This window comes from Solanum verrucosum, unplaced genomic scaffold (genome assembly GCF_900185275.1).
Source record: "Solanum verrucosum unplaced genomic scaffold, falcon-dt-bn FXZP01000049.1, whole genome shotgun sequence".
Taxonomy (NCBI): Eukaryota; Viridiplantae; Streptophyta; class Magnoliopsida; order Solanales; family Solanaceae; genus Solanum; species Solanum verrucosum.
The window spans coordinates 8,786,408-8,804,036 of record NW_026020221.1 but is presented as its reverse complement, the minus strand read 5'-3'; the positions used below and the strand labels follow the sequence as shown (position 1 = coordinate 8,804,036).

Sequence of the window (17,629 nt, the reverse complement as noted above, 5' to 3'; positions counted from 1 at the left end):
TCACAAAAACAAAGCTGCTTGGATGACTGAAAAAATCACTTCCGAAATTTGTTTCAACTTTGGTTCTGGAGCTGTGACATGGAGTTCAAAGAAGCAGGAGGCACAGTAGCTTTGTCGACATATGAGGAAGAGTATACAACATCAAGTTTAGCAACACAACAAGCTTTATGGCTTTGAAAAGTACTTGAAGATTTTAATTATGAGCAATAGGAGCCTTCTGGGAACTTTTTCTGATAGCAAATCCGCAATTTCTATGGCTAAGAATCCCTCTTTTCATGGGAGAACTAAGAACGCCGATGTGCAATATCACGTTATCCGGACATTGATAGCTGATGGAAGAATAGTGTTAGAAATTCTGCAGCACAAATGAACCAGTGGATATATTTACGAAGTCTCTTTCCCAAGCTAAGCATGAATATTTCAGGTTGCAGTTGGGAGTGCGTGATTTTGAATCAAGGGAAAGTGTTAGTTGACTGATTCAAAATTTTAGTGCTAGTAGTGACAGTACTTTTAGGAGTCTTTTATATTTCGAGCTAACTAGCTCTAGGAATCCTAATTAGTTGATGTTAGTTAGTTAGCCGGTCATGAGTTAGTGCTAAAGTAGTACCCTATTTTTCCTCTAGTTTTGATTCTTTCCAAGTTCTATTTAAAAGACTTGTATTGTTGTTTTCCGAAAGCAGTAGAAAAGATCAGTTTCTCTCTGTTAAATCTTATTCGAGTAGTCGTTCATCTCTTTTGCCAACATTATCAATAATAATAGTACTCTTTGAGCTAATTCAATTAATGATTTTATGTCATTTAAGAATACTATATTAAAAACAACAAGTATGTAAATATAAAAAAGACAACACTAAATAATTCATTGTGTGGGTGTATTTTATTTACTCAAGAACTCTTATTAATATTTTGTTTTAAATCACTAATTTTAAAGAATTTGGATGTCAAATTGTTTCAATCTAGTGAATAGGGCTAGTGTATACACTGGTAAATGAGTGCTAGTCTAGTAGATTGAATTTCCCATACATTCAAAATGTTGCAATTTCTACACATTAGTAATTTGTTATATTAAATACAAAATAACTGCTGCTATAAATGCTTTGTATGATCCGTCTCATAAAAAAATTCCTCCTACACAAAAGACAGAATTGACATTTTAATACCTTTGGCAACTAAAGAAATCATGGAAACCATTTTAATCCAAAATCTTGAGTGATTTTACCTGTAAAAGCTCTTCAATAATGTCTTCCATAGTTATTATTCCAACTACCTCTTCATCATCAGGGATATTTGGCAGATCATTTTCACATTAGCATGTGTTTTTTGCTGTTTGAATATGAAAATTAATTGCAATTCTTGGGAATGGAAAGTAACTAAATTCTTTATCAGTATATATGTGTTCCACATTAGCATGTGTTTGTGTCTCTGACTATCCGTGTTCGACATTAACGTAACGCATGTCTCACGACTTTACCTTGAGTAACTATATTCTCACTATGATCCAATTTAATGTGTCATATTTTGAATTTTGAGATTAAAATAAATCTATCTTTAACCGTAAGTTATTTTATATATATTTTAAATATTTTGAATCGTCAATTATTGTGACTTATAGTATTTTTTAGGAATAAGGCACAAGAACCCCATACATTAAGACCGAAATTCCAGAGACTTACCTTAACTAAACTAAGGTTCTATTATCCTCTGAATCCATTTTATTTTGTAATTTTTTTACACCTTTTGGCTTATGTGACATCCAAGTATCTCTCACGCGCCTCAACTATGTGGAGTCACAGAGTGTGCCACGTAAGCCAAAAGGTGTATAAAATTACAAACAAAAAAAAAGACCAGGGATAATAGGACCTTAGTTTAGTTAAGGTGTATCTCTGGGATATCGGTCATACTCTAGTGGGGTACTTGTCTTATCACTACTTTTTACGTAGTTTATAAATATATAAATTTCATTTAAAAAAATTGAAGATTTCATGATCAAATTCTTGATAAAATTTGGATTGTTTAACTTAACTCTCGAAAAAATAAATTAATAATACTATCATCCTTCAATCATGGCTTGACTTATAATTAAGATGATATGATTTACTCATTGTAAATAACTATTTAAGAAATAATTTTAGACAATTTCTTCTAGAATTCGGTTCATAAAACTATTTTTTTTTATTCATAATATTAATTTTTTTGTGGTTTACGATATTACAATTATTCTCTTATTTGATTTTTTTATTGTAACAGTACTTCTTTCAGCCTAGTATTTATTATTTATATAAATAAAAGCTTTTGTTTTAAAGATTTTACCCCGTTTCTAATATACTACTACTATTTTTGTTTGTTAAATTACTGTATGTTGGAATAAACATGCTAAATTCGTTGACCAGAAGGTCATCTCTACTTTGTAAACATAATGTACTCCATGTTCTTCTTCTTGTGAACAATTGGAAAGATTATTTTTTTATGCTCATCTTACACATTGAAATTGTATTGGATAAAACTCATATCAAATTTTGGATTACATCTTGAATTTATGATTGGTTGATCAAGTGAAATTATTAGTTAATAAAAATGAATTAATATTTATGTCAAAATTGTATAACTTAAATGAAATTCAATTACATTTAAACCAGTTTGTTGAGTGTTTAAATTCATAAATTTCCCTTATAGGTGCTGGTCTTGATATTTTTCCCCAATAAGAAAACAACAACAACAAAAACATATCCAATCAAATCTACAAGTGAGATATGAGGAGATAGAATGTACGGATACCTTATCACTACCTCGTAGAGGTAAAAAGACTATTTTCAAAAGATCCTCAACTCAAGTGCAATAACTTCTCAAATAAAGAAGAAGGAGAAAATGAAAACGATATAGAAAATAACAAGGAAATGATGAAAAGACTATAATATAGGAGCCAAAACAACAATAACCTCCATTCATTTAATGAAATTTCCTTAGACAAACTTGACTTCCAAATCTTACAAATTAAATGAAACTTAATAAATAACATATTATAATTTATTTGTTTGTAACGATCTGATCCGTCGTTATTTAAAGGCATCTCATGTGGAGTCTCAATTTTTTTTTAAAAATATGTTATCAATTTAAAATTGGGGTGACACCAAGAAAATTCTTGAATTTGATATTGATCCGGGCTGACGTCATTCAACCATAGCTGGAATATTTCTGCTATGGCGACATTGTTGTAGCGATGTGTCAGCCGTTATAGCAGGGTCAGCGGGGCAGAAACTCGAAAACGTTAATTCTTTAATTTACCTCCTCCTCTTCAATGGTAAAACATCCTCCTCTTCAATGGTAAAACAAACAAGGGTTACTCCAAATAAGCCTCCAAAATTCGCTCCAAAATAGAGGAGGGATTCTAGCGCAAAGAGGGTCAAACCCATTGATTTTCGATCTACGTCCATCAGAATTCGCCCCCACAGAGCTAGAGGCTCATGTTTAGAGTTCTTTAGTTGTTGTTGGACGTCCATGTAGGCAGGACTTACATGAATAGTTAGTCCTGTCTTTATTTGCATAATACCTTGTGAGCTGTCGGGAGTTTGCGTGTATATGCCTTCGGGCGAGGAGTTTGGGCAGCTGAATGTATGGATCACTATTGTGCAAGTGGATGTCGACAAGAGCTCGAAAGATTGTCAATTGATTTCATAATTTTTTCTTCTATTGTTTAATATATTAATTCGTAAGAATGTTGTTACATTTTATGTATATTCTCTCTATGAATATAGTTTTCTTTATTTTTGTATTTTATATGAATTTCTTATTGTTATAAATTTTTAATTTCTTTTAGTTCAAAATAGTAACTTATGACTTTGCTGGAAATATGATAGTTACCAACTAAATGTTTTCCTCAGTAAAATCAATTATAGGGGAAATACCATTTTGAAATACTTAAGTGAGAAATTCATAAAGAATATATGAATAAAATTAAGTGTGAATAATAATCATTGATCAAAATTTAAAAACTAAAAATATTAAAAAATGAATAAAATTGAACTATTGAAAATATAATTAGTCTGCGTGAAGTACAGATGAGTTCACTAGTAAAGATATAAGGCAGAAGTAGGTAGGCAAGTTTAAAATTATAGAAAATATTTAATGGAAATCAAGTACAAAAACAACAAAATACAGCCCCCAATATTCGGTATCGTACGTACAAGAGCGATTATGAGTATGATGCATCAACTATTTCAACAACTGATACACTGTTTGAAAGATAAAAAGACAATAAAAAGTAAAGGATAGAATAATAAGTATGGGCCTAGGGGTGTTCATGGTGTGGATAAAAATCGATCCAAATTGAAAAATCAAATCAAATCGATTAAATGAACCGATTTAATTTGGGTTTTGGTTTGGTTTAGTTTTAGATTGTTAAGAACTGATAGTATTTGGTTTGGTTTGTTCGAAAAAAATCGAAGAAATAACCGAACCGAACCAACAAGTTATATACATAAATTTTATTATTATATATACATAATATATTATATTCATAAACAATTTTAAAGATTTTATATATGTTTCATCAAAAATTATTTATAATTTACTTATGAAAGAAAAAATGTCCAAGGTGAGAACATTTTTCTTATTAGTTTCATGTATATGAGTGTCTATGGAAATTCTTTGTGGGACTGAAAATGTCATTGCCTCTTCCTTCTATGCCAAAATAGTGAATTTTGAAGTTTTATTCAGTAAACTCAATGATCGAAAGTTCTATAATGCCAGCCATTCTAACTATTTTTTTGTTTGAATGGATTGTTGTCACTTTTTTCACGTTTTGAATGAATTGTTTCTTTTATTTTTATGTATGGTTAATAACCGAATAACCGAACCAAACCAAACCAAAACCGAAAACAACCAAACCGATAAATATATATTATATTTGGTTTGATTTGGTTTTGATAATTTTAAAATCTATTAAGTTGATTTGGTTTTAGTTTTGACCAATAACCAACCCAAACCAAACTGTGAACACCCCTAACTGCATGGCACTGCAGATCAACTAGACAACTCACCAAATGTAATCGGCGCAAAAATGTATGAAAATTTAAGGGACTAACCGAGGAACAATGTCGGTTTTGTATCAAAATAATTTTTTAAATAGGAAAGTGCTAAATGGTCAGAAAATTAAAAAAATTATAATATTTTATTTATTTTAAAATAAATTGAGCTTTTTTTCATTTTTTAGTTAAAATGTATTAAAGTTAAAAGGGTAAAAATATTTTAAATGTGAAATAACATTAAAAAAATATTATTCTGGCCAACTTTTCTGACAATTTTTTTTTTTCATTTTAAATAATATAGTGAAACCAACGGATAGGATTGGTTTCCCCTCGGTGTGTGTGACCGACCCTACCCTCGATTTTTCTAGATCGGTATTGATGAAGTTTTTAGTAGTGATATTTTACAGGCACATGATGTCTAACATCTGATTATCTAGAATTAATCGTAAATTTTATAAATAATAATATTACTCTATGAGCTAATTAAAGTAATGATTTTACGTCATTTAAGAATACTATACTAAAAACAAGTATGTAAAAATAAAAAAGAAACTCTAAATAATTCATTTTGTGGCGTCTCTCATTAATATATTTTTTTAAATCACTAATTTTAAAGAATTTGGATGTCAAGTTGTTTCAATCTAGTGAATACGGGGAGTGTATACACGGGTAATAACTGAGCACTTCTGCTAGTCCAGTAGATTGAGGGTGTGTTTGGTACGAAGGAAAATGTTTTTCTAGAAAATGTTTTCCTGGAAAACAAGTAGATTTTTGATTTATTTTCTCATGTTTGGTTGGTGACTAGAAAATATTTTCTGGAAAAGATTTTTTAGTGTTTCATTTATGAATGAAAATTATTTTTGAAAAAATATCTTTTATTTTTACTAGAGAGTAGAAATTAATTTTTGAATTGAAATTGATTTTTTTTTTTAAAGATAAACTTAAATTTTTTTTGGAAGGGTGGGTGGGGGGTGAAATGGTGTAAAAAAAGTAAAAAATTGAAATTAAATATATTTTTTAAAAACAAACTTAATTTTTTTTGGGGGGGTTGATGGGGGGGGGGGTCGCGGGTAGGATGGGGTGGGGGGTGGGTAGGGTGAGATGGGGTAAAAAAAATAAAATTTGAAATTAAAATATTCTTTAAAAACAAACTTAATTTTTTTTTGGGGGGTGGGGGTTCAGGGTAGGGATGGGGTGGGGGTGAAAAATGAAAGTATTTTTTAAAAACAAGCTTTAAATTTATTATTTTTTCGGGGGGGAGGGGGTTGAGGGTAGGAGTGTGGTAGGATGAAAATAAAATTTTGAAATTGGAAATAATTTTTAAAAACACACTTTAATTTTTTTTTGGGGTGGTGGGGTGGGGTAGGATGAAAATAAAAAATTTGAAATTTGAAATTATTTTTAAAAACAAACTTTAAACTTTTTTTTTGAGGGGGTGGTAGGGGCTGGCGGGAGGGGTGGGATCGGGGTAAGGGTGGGGTAAAAAAATAAAAAAATTGAAGTTGAAAAATATATTTTAAAACAAGCTTTAAATTATTATTTTTCAATAAAAAAAATTGATTTTTTCAACAAAAAAATTGTATTGAAGTTGGAGGAAAGTTTTGAAAATTTTTTCCTTACTGTTTGAAGGGAAGTCATTTTCCTTGAATTTGAGGAAAATAAGTTGATTAGGAAAACATTTTCCAAAATATCTTACCCAATCAAACATGAGAAAATTGGAAAACTTCATACCAAACACACCCTGAATTTCTACATCCATTTGTTTTTATTTTTTTGGTCGATTAAATGTGCCCTTTGTATTCAGTATTAGAATAAATGTGCAACGCACGTTCCGAGAGACTAATAGTGTTGCAATTACACATTAGTTTGTTGTATAAATACAAAAGAACTGCTGCTATAAATGCTTTGTATGATCCGTCTCATCAAAAATTTCCTCCTGCATAAAAGACACAATTGACATTTTAATACCTTGGCAACTAAAGAAATCATGGAAACCATTTTAGTCCAAAATCTTGATTGATTTTACCTGTAAAAGCTCTTCAATAATGTCTTCCATAGTTATTATTCCAACTACCTCTTCATCATCAGGGATATTTGGCAGATCATTTTCATCTATCCGCAAAATGTCCGCGTACACATCTTTTGAGGACATCCTGCTCCTATTCCTAATTCTCCTGGCTGAATTGTTTCCACCATTGGGAAGACTACTCTTGCCCTTTTGTAATGATGTAGTACTCTTCTCGGGAACAGGTCTTTCGTCATCAATCTCTACTCTCACATCCTCAACAGAATCTAGATAGGGAAAACAAAGCGGAACGTTCATATCAGAAAAAAGTTTACATGTGAGAAGTTACAGAAAACAGAAGATGCTCACTATGAGCAAGGCTATTGCTAGCGGGTTGGTTCGTCTTTTTGTTGCATTCTCTTGTAACCACAGCCATATGACTATGACCTTTCTGAAACTCATTCAAGATGTCGTCCAATCGCATGGTATATGAGACCCTGCACCATAAAAAAGGTAAATCATGTATTTGAGTACCTTATCTTGTAAAGGGAGAAATTTAATAGACAAGGATCGGAGAAGCAAGTAGAATTATGGATTGTTTTTTTATACTTCTTAATCACAACATTATTTATAGTGTGATAATACATTCAAAGTAGCGTGATAATGTGTCCAAATATATAGAGTACATGTACATGAGCAACACAAAATATACCTTGGGATCTTTCGGATGGTAACATTCCTTACAAGGGTTTCATCTGCTGGATGGATGGTTAATAAGTTCTTGACCTACAAGGTCACGGGAAAACTACGTCAACATATGACTTATTGTATTACCAGAGAAATGGAACTATTTACTTCTGTAGTACTTGGCTGAGGTATAAGAAGAACTTATTGTATTGCCAAATCAAATGGAATTTTAACTTGTCTACATGATTACATGGTCGGGGTAAATGAAAACAAGAGAAATTGAAATGCTTGTGTGTCCACATAGATAGGGTTTTATGTATGTACGAGAAACATGATCATTTGGTAGAATAACACGTGCTTGTGTTTCCACATATTTCTGTCGTCATGGAAATGAAGAAAGGGCCTATTCACTTTCTGAAAAGAAAATAGCCTCCAAATCATCTTTAAGCTCACAAAAGACCTTACTTTGGCTTCATGTAGTCACTATCTTTAAACTATATGGACAAGAAAAGAGTTTATTTGGCGAATAAAAAACCCTTTTCTGGTATCTTGGGCCATGAAAAGACAGAGACGACTGGCTCCACGTGGAACTGTGAATCGAAAGTAGTGAAGTGGATATTTTCTCGTACATTGTAACAACTAATAACATAAGCAAAAACTATTCTTTCAATTATGTGGAAGGACTATGGAAATAAGAGAAATAGTACCAGAAGAAGTCCAATTATGTTTGTGGGTTGATCAGAGTAGATTGGTATCCTGCTATGCCCTTTCTCCAAAATTAAATTGGTCAAATCTCTGTGGAAATAATAATAGAGTATGAAACAGCTCGAATACTCATGCAAATATTTCTCTATATGGACATTCCGAGTATGCAAAACCTGTCCAACTTCCCGTCAAGATCAATTGAAAAGATATCAGATATGGGGGTCATAGCATCACCGGCTCTTTTCTCGTGAAGCTCCAAAGCACCAGCAATTATTGTTGTCTCATCATTTGTTAGCTCTCCACCTTTACCAGCCTGTAGAAATGGACCACGAATGGGTGACATAACGTAAACAATGCAAGAGACTCGAAGCCATAACCAAATCAGGTCAATAAGAAGTAGCGACTAAATATTCAGCATTTAAAAAGAGCAAATATTCAATGAAATAACACCAGAAATGGAAAACAGTACGATTCATTCTAATAATAGCACAAGCTAAAACTATATATCTACAACACAATTAAAAACCTACATGATTTCCATGAAAATGTACTAAAGTTTTCAACTCAGCTCGTCGGAAAAGACCACTGTTTTGATGACCTAGCAGATAGTCCAATAGCTGCAAATAATAGAAACTAAGAGGTTCAGGCCAACAATATATATATATTAGACACATTAACTTGTACTACAATCAGCAGTTGGTTCGATTGGCCATCATTGGAAAGGTTCTAAGTGAAAAGACCATTTTTCATCAACAAAATTTGTAAAATAAATAAGTTCACCTTGCCTATTGGATATGCAATAGGAAAGCAGATCCAAACAAGTACGCGGACAAATGGGGCCATATTTGCACCAATGGTCAGTCCATGTCTAGAGCAAAGGGACTGAGGTATGATCTGCTCAACCACAGAATAGTAGCCAATCAGTGCAAGTAAATTCAAATATTTGCTGAATTCATCAATCCTCAATGCAGATTACTCGGTAAACCAAAACGTCAAATTACAGCACCATCAGAGAAGGCAAACCAGTACTATAAGCATAAATCAGCTTGATAAACCTAAAAAATTCTAACAATAACAAGTTTAGTTATCATAAAGTAACACGTAGATGAGACTTTTGTATTGCAGGGGAAGGTAAAATGCAGGATGCCCACTCCCCATAAGAGTCGGTTATGGAAAAATTAAGTTCACCTCACCAAACAGAAGAATCAATGTGACAGAAATAAGAATAGCACCCCAAGCTGTAATTAGGCTGTCAAGAAAGATGGGAAGTGCCTGCAATGATTTAAACGAATTCTCAGAAACTACACGGATATCCTACTAGTGAAAGAAAATTGTGCCTCAACAGATACACTATCATGGTTCATAATGTTGCTTACCTCCATGGCAGCAGCATTGCAAATAAGTAGGGTGCACAGCAATAAATGCTGATTTTGTACAACAGGCAAGATCTTGGCTGTTAAGACAAAAGAAAGTTCCTAAATATTCAGAGCATCGATATAGTCAACGCGGTCATAGCAAGGCAACAAGATTCACAATTTCAAATTTTTAATCATTGCATTTCATATTAACTAAGGAGAACTACACACACTTAGAACTAACTGGTCCAGCCAGTGACCAGCATCATACAGTTATAACGATGTAACTACAACTCTCTCTCTTCTTCCCATTGAGGCACAAGAATACAAAAAATTCAGCAAAAGCAAATTAATATGATTGCTTTTAAAGTGAGCATTCAGTATTGAGAAAAAAACCCAAGAGTTTTTATCCTCTATGTTAGAGGTGTTCCAGAAGCATCAGCGTTCAAATTAGTATCTTTACGAACAAATGCATAAGATAGATTTGAAAAATGGAAAGGTTTGTACAAGTTATAAGTTGGGTCTCCATTTTGTGGAAATTGTTGGGTATGAATGATACTTGTGAACAGGGGTAGAGCCAGATAGGGTTGAGGGTTCGGATGAATCCTTTGATGGAAAATTACATTGTTTATACATGGTTAATTTTGTTTTTTTTCTTTTAATATATATATACATAATAGATTGTTGAAAGGTTTTGGCTTCTTTGTGGGTTTACTTCTTCCTATTTTGAACTCCTTAATGAAAATTGTGGCTCCACACCACTGCATATGAAGTGATTAGTTAAATAGTATCTCTCTCGTAAAGTAATATCTCATTTTAGCAAAATGTCATCGCAAAATATAGATGTACACCTACTTGTTGTAGCCTACTCCAGATATCACGTTGAATGATGTGATCATATCATCTAAAAACTTAATTAACATAAAGGTGCAACGATAAAAGCAAATAATTAAATACCAGCATTTTTACGATCACTTGGAGTTCCAGACTTGGCAAGGACTTCAAGATCAACAAGACTTAACGACATTAACCCCAATGTAAGGCCAGACATCATTCCCGCGAATACTACCAGAAATACAATGATCACTATATGAATGAAGAACTCCGACTCGCAACATGTGTACTCCACCCCCATTCGAAAGTTGATAAATCCTAAATTCAACCAAATCAGAAACGTCAAATAGCAATATAGCAACTAATATTCAATCTCCTCCATTTGTGAAGCTGCTTCGTAATAACTTATTAGAAATATATAGATTATTTTTGTTTCTTTCTAAGGAATCGAGGCAGAATGGATTGAATATCAGTTGAAAATGAAGTAAAACACAGAAAGAGGAAAAGACTGAATTCTCGTTTTACGGAGACGAATGGTAGTTTGGCGTAAAAAGGGGGTAATTTAACGGTAAAAGGCTTTTCTGTTGGAAAAGAGTATTAACAATACCACACTTTGCCTTTCCAAAATAGTTCATATTATTATTTTACCGGTTAATAGTACTATCCTCGGTTTTAAAAAGAATCAACTACTTTTCTAAAAAAGACCCATTTTTTTTTTCTGGCAAGACTTTCATTTTACTTCTCGGCATGATATGATCAGTGACGGATCAAAGATTTTGAGATGGTGGCTGCTTTAACTTGTTTTTTTTTTTTTTTTGCGTAAAGTTGTTATCAATTACATAGCATATTATACCAAGTGTACAATTATTTGACTGCAATAGTGTTTTTAATCTTTTTTACTTTTTCTAAATTTCTTTTTACTGTCATCACTAAAAGAAAACTGTGAATTATATGGGGATTTTCCTGCGAATTAGTATGAAAATTTGAAGGAAAATAAGTTTCCTGCGAAAATAAGTTTAAGGGCAGTGTTTTTAATGTTTACTACTCTATAGATCATCGTAAGTTTGTTTTGTTATAAATTTGTTACTTTATTTTATTTATTTCTTATACTTTAATATATTATTTATGAACTAAGATATTTATTATGTGTTTTGAAGGTGACATCTTGTAAAGGATGTCGCACGGGGTTTAAAAGTCTGTGTTAGAAGACTTTTTACATAGGCTTATCACTCTTGGAGAGAGATTCCAAACAGTATACGCCAGACAATGTTTAATGAATTTAAGGTATATATTTTTTAGTTAAGTTTAATAATTTTAGTATACTATACCTTTTTTTTACTATCGATCTAATTAACGCTATTCAATTTTCTTTCAGACTGTGTGTACTTGGGAGCCGAGGTACAATATGGTCATTGCGACCACATTTGAGAGGAGGGCAACCACGAGACTGTCTAGCTGGCTAAAGAAAGTTTGAGATACTGATTAATGTCTGGGTTGGATGTTGCCTCGTGTTTTTGATGAATTGCGTCAGTATTGAAACACAGATAAGTTTAAGGCAATGTCTGAACAAGCCAAAAAGGCTAGAGGCAGTCTTAAGGGTGGCCTGTTGCACACCGAAGGTGCAAATACCATTGGAACAATTACAAGAGAGATGGTAAGTTCTAATTCAAGATTTTAAATAAATAATTAGTTGATTCATATATATCGTTATAAATTTCAGTTTTTATTTATAGGAAAAAGAAATGGGGGACACTCCCATTGGACCGGAGGTTTTCAAGAAGACTCATATGAAGAAGAAAGAAAATGAGTCGGATCCGAATGTGTGGGTGGAGGAAAGGGCCCAACGAACTTTTGTAAGTTATTTAATATGAATAATATATATTAATAGTGAATATATTTATGATATGTATATATATTGATGTCAATTTTTATATTTAATATGCACAATGAGTTTAATCAATATGTCACTGAGAATCTAGATAGTTTGTTCCAAATGACACTTGAACTGTCCACCCAAATTTGGATAGAAAAAGTGGTAGGGGGACACACAATGGTAGAGTCTATGGTCTAGGCTATCGAAACGATATAAGATGCCACCAGACAGACTTATAAGGTATTGGATTGTCACGTCAAGACGAGGCACTAGATGGTGTTCAGATTGCTGCTATGTTAGCTCAAATAGCACAACTTACATCGGCACTGGCAGAGTTGGAGCGGAGAATAGTAGCTGAACAACAAAGCATGAGTGCGACCGTTCAACAAATCAAAGAACAAGTGCTGAACCTCGCTCGTCGACCTACTACACCTTCAGCTCCCGAGGACACCGACGACGACAGTGAGGAGGAGGATGATGATTTTGTAGATCGCACTCCCTAGTTTAGGTCTCTTTTATGCACTTTTTGAAACACATTTTGAATGACTTTATAAGTTTTTGTATTGTGATTTAGATATTTTTGAAGAGTGATTTAAGTTTGATATTTTATATGTTGTGTGTGATGTTTAGATTTTATTGTTTGCTTGGGCTGGTTAAATATGAATTGAATTGATTTATATTTGCAGGTGGGCAATTTCCTCCAGGTTTGGGGCGGTCCATCTGATTAGTTTAGCTATCACTGCTGAAACCCCAGCGGTTGTTCGGCTGCGTACTCTCCATCTGCCTATCTCACACTCTCAAAGAAAATTTGGATTTTTTCTTTCATTTTCCTTTCCTGCATCTTTATTTCTATCCATAGGTCGGCTTCGTGCAGATATATCTTTGTCGGGGGAGATTGGTGCCTCTTGAGGTATGCCCTTCTGGTGGGTTGTTCCTTTATATGTCTTTTCTATCTAGTGCCAGCACTGCGTTAGAAAATCTTCGTCTTCGATCTCTCATCGCAACGCATTTTTAAGGGCTAAGAATTTCTCTCGACGTATATCTTTTATTATTTTGAATTCGATAATTTTTGAAAAAATATTCTGACATATTTATTTTATTATTATGAGAATCAATCCTAGGGCAGTTTCTGCTATCAAAAAATTGCAGAAAAAAGCGACAGACAGGGTGGTTTTGTCCGTCGCTTTTTTGCATAATTTTTTTAAATAAACCCAGAAAAGCGACGGATTGCGTTGCTTTTTGGAAATAAAAAAAAAATGAAAATATACAAAAAGCGACGGAGTCCGCTGTTTTTGTTAACAAAAAATTCCTGAAAAATAAACCAAAAAGCGACGCTGACCGTCACTTTTTGAAAAGTGTCGAGCCAAAAAGCGACGAACATGACTGCATCGCTTTTCCGTCGTTTTTGACCAAAAAAGCGACACAGTCCGTCACTTTTGGCCGTCGTTTTTTGGTAGTTTTTTAGTAGTGAGGGTTGGAAAGAGGGACCCCCCTCGCGCCATTGTTGTCGTCACCCACTCGGCTTGGTTTCAGATTTGGCTTCAACTTTGGTGTTTTAATTATTTAAATAATTAGTTGAAACGTCCCAACCCGACTCGGATCCACGAGATCCGTTTTATTTAAAATACTTTCCCATTTTATTTGAATTTCCTGCCGTTGGAGATGTGTGTTCTTAAAGGTTGCAACTTTCAAGAACAACCATGACTGTTTAAAAGGTTTCAAACTTTCATGAATGGTCGTGTGGTATCTGAAAGGTTGCAACCTTTCGGAACCAGTGCTTCTTGGCTATAAATACTAGTGATTCTTCAGAATTTTTACTTACAAAAATTTCTGACTTCTTTTTCTTCTTTTGCACAAATTTTATTTGTGTACTTTACTGCCATTGAGTGGCTTGTTGACACCAGAGTTATGGGTATCAATAAACTGGTGATTGAGATCGTTCTATCCTGGGAGGATATATTCCAATTCAAACCTCGGATACTAGAGGGGAATAATTTCCTTATGGGGACATTATGAATTCAGTGAGCTCAAACTTCTCTCTCTGTTTTATACAGATTCTGGTATGTTTTACATATTTTAGTTTTTTGTTAATTAATTTATGTTCTTCACTGGGTGATTTAAACTTTGGAAACTTACTGTTTCTGCAAAGTTTTGTTATCACCAGTATTGTTTTGAATACAGATTGCATAACAATCTTAAGGAATTTTTTTTAATCTATATTTCTGGTGGAGACAAAAACCTTTGTGGTTTTATACTCTTATTAAGTTTGCAATTTAATTTATTGCTTACTAAATCAGTTGTATCGATTTTTGTTTATCAGAAATGACAATTATTGACAATGTTGCGACTTCAGTGGTTGTTGCTGCACCAACCAGAACTGCTGTACCACCAGCAGAGAAACCAGGAAAATTCTCTGGTGTCAATTTCAAAGGATGGCAGCAACAAATATTTTTCTGGCTTACCACTCTTGGTCTGCAGAAATTTACCAATGAAGAAGCTCCAGTGGTCCGAATATGACAGATAAAGAAATGTTCATGGTTATTGAGCATGGAAACATACAGACTTCCTATGAAGGGCTACATTTTAAGTGCTTTAGAGGATGACTTATATAATGTCTACAGTGCAATAACAACTTCGAAAGAATTGTGGAATGTACTTGAGAAGAAATATAAGACAGAAGATGCATGCTTGAAAAAGTTTGTAGCCGCAAAGTTTTTAGACTATAAAATGTCAAATAGTAAAACTGTTGGCTCACAAGTGTAGGAACTTCAACTTATTTTCCATGATCTGATTGCTGAGGACATGGTAGTTAATGAAGCTTTTCAAGTGGCTGCAATGAATGAGAAGTTACCTCCTTCGTGGAACGACTTCAAGAATTATTTAAAGCACAAGCATAAGAAAATGAAGCTTGAAGATCTTCTAATTCGGCTCAAGATTGAGGAAGATAACAAGATCGTCGAAAAAACGTCTCTGGGAATTCGACAATAATGGAGTTAATATTGTTGAAGAAGCTCCTACCAAAGGAAATAAGAGAAAGAAGTCCAACGGACAAAAGTCAGAAGAGGCCAAGAAGAAATTCATAGGCAACTGTTACAACTGTGGTAAGGCTGGTCACAAGTCTTCTGACTGTCATGCTCCAAGAAAGGACAAGGACAAAGACAAAAGTCAAGCAAACATCGTGGAAGAAATGGAAGATGTAGATGACCTCCGTGCAATGATCTCGGAGTGCAACTTAGTTGGAAATCCAAAGGTGTCAAGTGCCACTTGACATGTTTTCTCTGCAAAAGAAGCCTTTGCAACATATACTCTTGCTGAGTTCGATGAAGATCTGTGCATGGGGAACACAACAACAACAAGGATTGCAGGAACTGCGAAAGTAATGTTGAAAATGACATCCAACAAGGTGTCGACTTTGAACAACATTTTGCACGTTCCTACTATTAGGAAGAATTTAGTTTCTGCTGCACTGCTCGTTAAGAACGGGTTTAAGTGCGTCCTAGTTAGTGACAAAACTATAATAAGTAAGAATGAGATGTTATTAGGAAAGGGCTACCTCATTGAGGGCCTCTTCAAACAGAATGTAATGGTTGTTGACAGTATTAATAAGAATTCTGTTTACTTGTTGGATTCAAATGATTTATGACATGCCCGTTTGGGACATGTAAATTACAAAGCCTTGCAAAAATTGATTACTTTAGAAGTATTTCCTGACTTCAAATGTGATAAATCGAAATGTAAAATTTGTGTGAAATGGAGGTTTGTTAAACATCCTTATAAGTCTGTTGACAGGAATTCAAAACCTTTAGACTTAATTCACACAGATATCTGCGATATGAAGTCAATACCATCTCGCGGTGGGAAAACGTATTTTATAACTTTTATTGACGATTGCACTCGATTTTTTTTATGTATATTTTATTAATAGTAAGGATGAAAAAATTGATGCATTTAACCAATATAAAAATGAAGTGGAGAATCAATTGAATCTAAAGATAAAAATGATTCGGAGTGATGGGGGTGGAGAATACGAATCTCCTTTTGCAGAGATATGTTTGGAATATGGTATTATTCATCAAACTACTGCACCCTATACACCACAGTCAAATGGATTGGCAGAACGGAAGAATAGAACATTAAAGGAAATGATGAATTCCTTGATAATCAGTTCTGATTCACCGCGAAACCTGTGGGGGAAGTCATCCTAATAAGATACTCAATAGGGTACCCCATAGCAAACCACAATCAATTCCATATGAGTTATGGAAAGGAAGGAAACCCAACTTGAAGTATTTCAAAGTGTGGGGTTGTTTATCAAAGGTAGAGGTTCCTTTACCCAAGAGGGTGAAAATTTGACCCAAAATAGTGGATTGTGTATACTTTGATTTTTCCTTAGGGTTTGAGGACAGAAGAGAATGATGGATTAAAAGATGAAAATCTGATTGTTTTAAGCCTTTTATTAGTCAAGAAATTCGTTTAGGGTTTTCTTGGAGGTAAAAAAACAAAAATAACCCTTTTTAATGTTTTCCCGTCAGCTAATTCATAACAACACTATACAGGTTACTAAAATAGTCATAACGTTTTACTCAGAAATTGGATTGACGCCAAATTGGTGGCGTTGGAAAGTAGATTCAAATACCTTTAATTTGATAGGTCACGACCCATGTAGCTCTTTATATTCTAAGAGATATGTCGTTTGAAGTTGACCCAAGTAGAATCTCACATCAAAACTTAATCGATAAGGAAACATCAAGAACACTTACAAAGAACACATCAAGATATTAAATTGCTCAATATTTATGGATAGATTCGCAAAAGAAACTCATGATTGGCATGTCGATGGATGAATCCAACACTATGGAAGTTTACATACCTCAAAGAACTAGGTTCTTGGCAAAATGTTGAATTTCTTGAACGAATGCTTGAAACTTTGAACTTTTTCTCCTCTTGAATCTTCTCTCTAAAACCCTAAACACTTTTGGGGATGAATGAAACTAATTCTTATCAGTTTAGACCCTTAATTGGGTGTAATTCACGTTTAGAATAAGTGGGGGTAAGGAAAAGACTAAAATACCCCTCTTATTTTCGGGTAACTTTCCTTAAATGGACAGATTGACTTCAAAAGGGCATATCTCCCTCATATGAGCTC

General features: G+C 33.5%; 1 protein-coding gene across 1 annotated transcript; it reads right to left on the bottom strand.

Moving 5' to 3' along the window:
* Positions 1 to 6,898: 6,898 nt before the first annotated feature.
* Positions 6,899 to 11,011, bottom strand: LOC125831734 (DUF21 domain-containing protein At2g14520-like). Its single transcript, XM_049510919.1, has 12 exons — positions 10,961 to 11,011; positions 10,734 to 10,917; positions 9,798 to 9,874; positions 9,610 to 9,693; positions 9,202 to 9,315; positions 8,952 to 9,038; positions 8,595 to 8,734; positions 8,424 to 8,511; positions 7,742 to 7,815; positions 7,399 to 7,526; positions 7,051 to 7,316; positions 6,899 to 6,960 (listed from the first exon to the last, which is right to left on the bottom strand). The coding sequence occupies exons 2-12, from the start codon at positions 10,909 to 10,911 to the stop codon at positions 6,919 to 6,921; spliced, it is 1,278 nt and encodes a 425-aa protein (XP_049366876.1). The 5' UTR covers positions 10,912 to 10,917; positions 10,961 to 11,011; the 3' UTR covers positions 6,899 to 6,918.
* Between the last annotated feature and the right edge of the window lie 6,618 nt (positions 11,012 to 17,629).

Coding starts and splice junctions, on each gene's coding strand:
- LOC125831734 (XM_049510919.1), bottom strand. CDS start 10,911: ATGGGGGTGGAGTACACATGTTGCGAGTCGGAGTTCTTCATTCATATA. Junction 9,039..9,201: donor TTGCATATCCAATAGGCAAG/GTGAACTTATTT, acceptor TATTATTTGCAG/CTATTGGACTATCTGCTAGG. Junction 8,512..8,594: donor CTTGACGGGAAGTTGGACAG/GTTTTGCATACT, acceptor TTATTTCCACAG/AGATTTGACCAATTTAATTT.